The 6,207-nt window shown below is 41.1% G+C and overlaps 1 protein-coding gene across 2 annotated transcripts; it reads left to right on the top strand.

Moving 5' to 3' along the window:
- The first annotated feature begins 1,759 nt into the window (after window positions 1-1,759).
- kbtbd3 (kelch repeat and BTB (POZ) domain containing 3) lies at window positions 1,760-6,183 on the top strand. 2 transcript variants are annotated; one of them, XM_086035667.1, is made up of 10 exons: window positions 1,760-1,944; window positions 2,195-2,251; window positions 2,484-2,649; window positions 3,224-3,406; window positions 3,653-3,826; window positions 4,260-4,547; window positions 4,872-5,114; window positions 5,209-5,499; window positions 5,567-5,716; window positions 5,870-6,183. In XM_086035667.1, the coding sequence occupies exons 1-10, from the start codon at window positions 1,931-1,933 to the stop codon at window positions 5,990-5,992; spliced, it is 1,689 nt and encodes a 562-aa protein (XP_085891793.1). In that variant the 5' UTR covers window positions 1,760-1,930; the 3' UTR covers window positions 5,993-6,183. The 2 variants fall into 2 exon arrangements, with proteins under 2 accessions (XP_085891793.1, XP_085891792.1); XM_086035666.1 differs by having other exon boundaries at window positions 2,195-2,397.
- Window positions 6,184-6,207: the final 24 nt, after the last annotated feature.

The raw sequence follows: 6,207 nt of genomic DNA, 5'->3' as shown, positions 1-6,207 counted from the left end.
CGACACTAGTGCACACCGCTGCACGTTATTTATTCGGTTTGTCAGATTCAGTTGCCTTGCATATCGCCAACCCAAACACACATTGGGATTTACGGTAAGAAAGCGACACCAAGCGGCGCCAAATTGCGCTGCGCCACAATGCAATTTCAATAATATCGAGCTCAGTCATCAGTTATAATGGTAACTTGCAAGATTTGAATTTCCTTTTATCCCCAAAAGCCTCTTAAGTTACGGTATACATTTTAGGTGTGGAGTTTCCCAATCAGGGTTCACAACAAATTTCCAGAGGCTTTTACTCAAGGCGCGGTTCTATTTGTTGCCAAGTCGCTAAATGTGTAAATTTAAACGAGATTGTTTGTTATAACACATATTTATTGGAGAAATGTAATACAACCACAACGCATACGTGTATTCATCTTTACCTTGGATATATGTATGTTTGGTTTTAGTTGTGGTTGTTGAACTATTTAAATGTATCATACATTTAGCACGAAAAAAAAACTGGAACACTTATCAATCTCTTTCAATCAAATGCTAACATTTTTGCATGACTAGTTTGATTTCTTTCATCTGAAAGAATGTCCATTGACTGCCCCGATCTTTTTCACCTTTGCTGACATCACATCCTCCAATTACCAGGTCAACATCGCACTGCAGCTTTTTGTGTCATTTAGAGGGAAAATGCATGCGTCTCTCCTAACAAATTTTGAAAGTAGTTAAATTTGTTGATAGGTGGGTGTCTGAAAAGAACTTTGCTCAATCTAGAAAATAAATAAGTAAAATAAAGTAAGTGATGATTTGGCATCAGTGTCTCTTATTTACGTCACTATTGTGTGTACTTCTCTGGGTGTTCACATTGGGGTTGCTATCGTTGTTGCCAGGTTTGGCTGGTGAATGACCATTTTGCATAACGACCAGATGTGAGCAACCAGTGAACACCAAACCAAACTCCACAGTGAGGAGGCCTTTCGAATTGAAGTCTTCAACAACCAAGAAGTGGCCATTTGCATTGAATCCTCTGTTGTGGATTGCATGACCTGCTTGCACATTTATACCAAATACTGTAGGCAAATAAAATATACATAGATACTGTTTATGGAATAGTTTTTGTTCATTGTAATATGCTATTCATAAATGTGCAAAGGTCAAAATAGAATCGGGGTCACATGAGCAGCCCGTGGACATCTACGATGGGACATTGTGATTTCGTAGGATTGTTGAAGAAATAAAAAAAAAATTAAAAAATAAATAAATGCAAGTACAAACAGAGATTTAAGAAATAAAGTGTTGCATATTGATATTTATCGGTTTACTTTCTTGTTAAATCATGGTTGATAATTATGTTATCAACTTGATCAGTGTCTTCACATGGGTTAGTAACACATGATTAAATGTAAATTGAGCACGTTTTATTTCAGAACTGGTAGCCAAGAAGTAACTCTCAGTATAGAAAGGTTGACCCCAATGTAGAATATATGATGCCGTTCGTTAATATCCCAACATAAAAAGCTCACCACCATCCAAAAGTACTTCTATATATGTACTTTATAAATGTCTCTGTGCCTGACACTTTTGATGAATATATATTTCACTAATACTATTTTTGTAGTTTTATACAACTCTGTTAGTGCTTGGAGTATTCGGATGAATATTGTTGTTGAATGTTGTACACGACTTCCGTTTTTTAAGTCAACCCGGTAGAACTACAATTCCCATCAATTGTTGCGCTTACTTCCGTCTAAAACAAAAGCATACGTGTCCGGATATAACCAAAATCTTTAAAACTTGAGGGACTTCTAGTAAATATGATAAGCTTATAACATTAAGAATGATATTAGCGTGTGGTATTGCGTAGTGACAAGCAAATCACAATATTATTTCCGAGTTCTCGTGGGATTTCACGTTTCCGGGAAGAACGAAAGCGCTATCCATGGTCCTGCTACTGTAAGTAGAACCGATGTTACCTGTATTAATTTAAACGTTTGACAGCGACATGTTACTGGATATACAATAAAACGTTCATATAGAGAGTTTCTATGCCGATATGTGCATGCAGTGGTCACAGTTTCAGTGCTTCTGTTTGGCTAGTGTATTTATTGAAGAGAAGTATTGTTTACTATGTAAATAATATACAACATTGACATATTTACTTGTTCACGAATCCCATCTGTTTTATTTTATTTTTGTGATCAAGATGGCTGAGCAGAAAGAGCTTTGCAGCGAGATCCGAGAACGTCATACGCTGCTGCAGGTATCCAACTCACATGGACTTGAGTTGCTGGCTGTGCTCAGGTCTTTTCGAGAGCGAGGCCTACTATTTGACTTTACCATAAAAGTCCAGGAACACAGTTTTCCCTGTCACCGCTGTGTTCTTGCAGCATGCAGTGATTTCTTCAGGTCTTGATCTCTTTCGACCTGTACATTTTTGCTTAAAAGTTCATGCACAATGGTGGCTATCTATTGTGTAACCTTTCTTTTTTTAGGGCAATGTTTGAGGCGGCTATGCGAGAACGTGATGATGGTTCAGTAACATTGTGTAACCAGTTTCCAGCTGTGGTGGACTCCTTCCTGGATTTTGCCTACTCTGGCGAGATTCTCATCACAGAACAAAACGTAGACTCGCTGTTTCAGCTTGCCTCCTTTTTGCAGGTAGAAACACATGACTCTGCAGCCACAGATGATCTATTCCAGTCTTATTCCTCTCAAATGTGCCTCTAAAGCTCTCAAGACTAAGCGAACAACTCAATAACAATATTTGATAACATACTTGAAGTGCGTCATACAACCCAAGGTTACACAGCCGTTGCCAAGTTACAGATTTCAAATAAATGCTTTGTGTGAGTCTTCATTTCAGTTCAGAACAAATAGTACCAGTACACGTTTAGTGTGTTCACATGTGAAAAAGAATGCTGCACTTTTACATATTATTGTATCATATAACTTACCAAGGGTGGCACGGTGACCCCGGTGGCTAGCATGTCTTCCTCACTTTTCTGAGGTTTGGAGTTTGAATTCCAGAAATGTTCTCCAGTTCCTGCAGTGCTTGGCTGGGTTTTCTAACCCACCTGCCCAAAATTGTCTGGGATTGGCTCCAGCTCGTGACCTTAATGAGTAACAGCACTCAAGAAAAAACAAAAGGAGATCTTATTGACTTGATTGTACCTGATACGGTATATAAAGATAAACAGATATGTTTTCTTACCAGGTGTTGTTGTGTCTTCAGGTGTCAGTTCTTTCCAGAGCCTGCAGTGACTTCTTGTTAGAAACGATAGAGCTTGGTAACTGCCTGTCACTATTGGCCCTTGCTGAAGCGTATGGCTCATCCTCCCTGCTCCAAAGTGCCACGGACTTTGTGATTCAAAACTTCCAAGATCTTTCCAACACACAAGACTTCCTGGACATGCAGGTGCCAGTCGACCGTAAACCCACTCTAACCCTGACCTTTCCAAGACACAAAACTTGAACTCTAATCGTCATCCAATACTGATTTTACTCGACCTCTACCCTAACGTCCCCTCAACCTTAACTAACGCAAAAGCCTAACTCTAACCTAAACCTATTTATTCATTCAATGATTTTGCAGAGAATGCACGTACAAGTAAACAATGACCTTTTTAATGGAAGCTTCTAAAAACATTTCTAATCATTGTAGGTGAATGTGTTGGAGGAATGCCTCCGGTCAGATGTCCTCTGTGTGCCCAGTGAGGAGGCTGTGGTCAGGTCACTTCTAAAGTGGATCCGCCAAGACATTCCAGGAAGACAGAAGCTGCTGCCCACATTGTTATCTCTAACGAGACTTCACCAGCTACCTCCACATGCGCTTAAGGTATTCACACATTCAAGATCCGGTGCAAAAAGATTTTTTTTTTCCACTTTATTGCTGACAATGTTATATTAAATTTGGATCTCCAGCTCACCATGTGGATTATCAACTTTTTACTCAACATGTCACAGAGGGTGCAGGCTTCTCACAGGGATGTGTCCTTTCGCTTCTGTTTTACATCCTCTACAGCAGGGATGGGAAAGTTAAACGCTGGAAGGGGCCACAATTTTCCATTGGTGCTACTTGGGGAACACATAGGGCCATGCACTTGCTAATCAGATGTATACAAAAAATGGAAAAATATGAAATAAATGTGAAAGATATATGGACATAATACATGCATACATGCAAAATATGTTGCCTTTTAAATCACTGTGGACAAATACGTTTTTTTGGGGAATAAATTCATCCTCAAATGTCTTCTTTTGTTTCTAAGACTCTTCATGCTTCAGATCTGCTGAGCAGCAATCCTTCCTGTATGGCTCTGATTTCAGCGGCTCAGAGCAGACAGAGTCAGCACAGTGGACTTTTCACCGATGCCAGGCCTGCCACCACGCAGAGCTACATTTATATCCACAAGACGGAGGAGAACGGAGTGATCCACCACTCTTTCTGCTACTGTCTGAAAACAGACCAGTGGAAGGAGCTTGGAATGGACCAGGGGGATGGAATGAGCACGGTGCCAGACCTGCCAGGCTCCCATTTGACGAGCTATGCCGAGAAGGTATGTGATCGCGGGAATAATGAATGTGCACTGCCACAATGCAAAATTTAATTAAATCCAATAATGGGGTTGCAGTACTTTTACCTTAAAAATATGCTGGGCTCCAATCAACTAAGTTGTTGTTTTTAATTACAATATATCTTCCTTTGACAACGTTAGAAACTGCACAGATACCGTAAGACATGATGCATAGTCAAACTTAAACAGCTCCATGTGCATTTGATGCCGGGCAGAGTTCATGGTCAACTAACATAATGGCATACAAAAAAAATGTAAATGAAATTTAAAAAAAATGTCCCTCTTCCCTTTATTGATGTTTATAAGATGTTTATCACTGGAGGTTGCCGTGGAAACTGTTGCCGGGCAGTACGAATCCACGTGGCAGAACCTTTCCACGATGCTACCGATGAGGTGTGGTGCGTCTCCCCTGTAACAAGAACCTGCACACCTGCTCCGGCGATGCTGAAACCCCGAACCATGCACACTGCAGTGGTCGGTCTGGACCGAGTGTATGTCATCGGGGGACGGACGAAGGGATCCAGAGGGGCTGCTCCCAGTCTGCTAGAGGTGCTTTTACATACTTTTTTTTTGTATGAGCGTATCTAACTATGGGATCCAGTATCAGAACATTTATTGGCCGTACAACACGTTATATGTTTAGGTGGAGTATTACGACCCATTGGCCAAGAGCTGGTTCTCAGTCAGTCCTCTGCCTGCTGCAATCTTCTATCCCGAGGCCAGTGCTTGCGGCAGCATTATCTACACACTGGGATCAGAGGTGGAGATAACAGACTCCTTCAATCCCTCACTGGACTGTTTCTTCAGCTATGACGCCCAACAGGACCAGTGGTGCCGCCTTGTGGCAGAGTTTGGCCATTTTTTCCATGCGACGCTGGTCAAGGCCGTGTCAATTCATAAAACACTGCACCTCTGTGACCTGTCCACTTACAAGGTAGGATTTATTGTGTTTGATGTAGGATTTTCTTGCTCACACATAACACATATGTTTCATCCCGCAGGTGTACAGTTTCTGCCCAGAGACATGTGTGTGGAAGGGAGAGGGGTCATTTGAGTGTGCAGGGTTCAACGCTGGAGCAGTTGGTATAAGAGACAAAATTTACATTTTAGGTGGAGACTATTCCCCTGATGAGATTACAGATGAAGTCCAGGTAAAATCCTTAATGTTTCATGTACAGATGGTCAAAATGGCCTCTGGTCATGTTCTCAAAAAGGTGTGAAATAGAGTTTGGGGACCTTGCAAATATGTCTGTTTGTTGGGTAGAGAGTATCCATAGTCTATGATTGGTTGTTGCTCTACATAGGTGTACCACAGTGACAGGAGTCAATGGGAGGAAGTGGCACCCATGCCCAGAGCCCTGACTGAATTCCACTGCCAGCTCATCAGCTTTAACAGGCACACAAACCCATGGTGTGACATAGAATGATGCACACGGGGGACAAGCAGACTGTACAAGCATGTAAAAAGCATGTTGTTCTTCATTGGTGATGTAAGCAAATTGTTTGTTTACTAACTCTCCCTAACACCACATCCACTCCCAAAGATCATCTTCCCATGTCGCTCCTGAGATAATATTATCTATTTATTTATTAAAATAAAAAAATTAAAAAATTGAAATCCCTTGGTATATGCACCATAAAC

Source organism: Filicampus tigris, chromosome 7 (genome assembly GCF_054856515.1).
Source record: "Filicampus tigris isolate MCC_2025a chromosome 7, RoL_Ftig_1.0, whole genome shotgun sequence".
Taxonomy (NCBI): domain Eukaryota; kingdom Metazoa; phylum Chordata; class Actinopteri; order Syngnathiformes; family Syngnathidae; genus Filicampus; species Filicampus tigris.
Note: the sequence above shows the minus strand (reverse complement) of the source record. Positions and strands in the feature narration are given on the sequence as shown.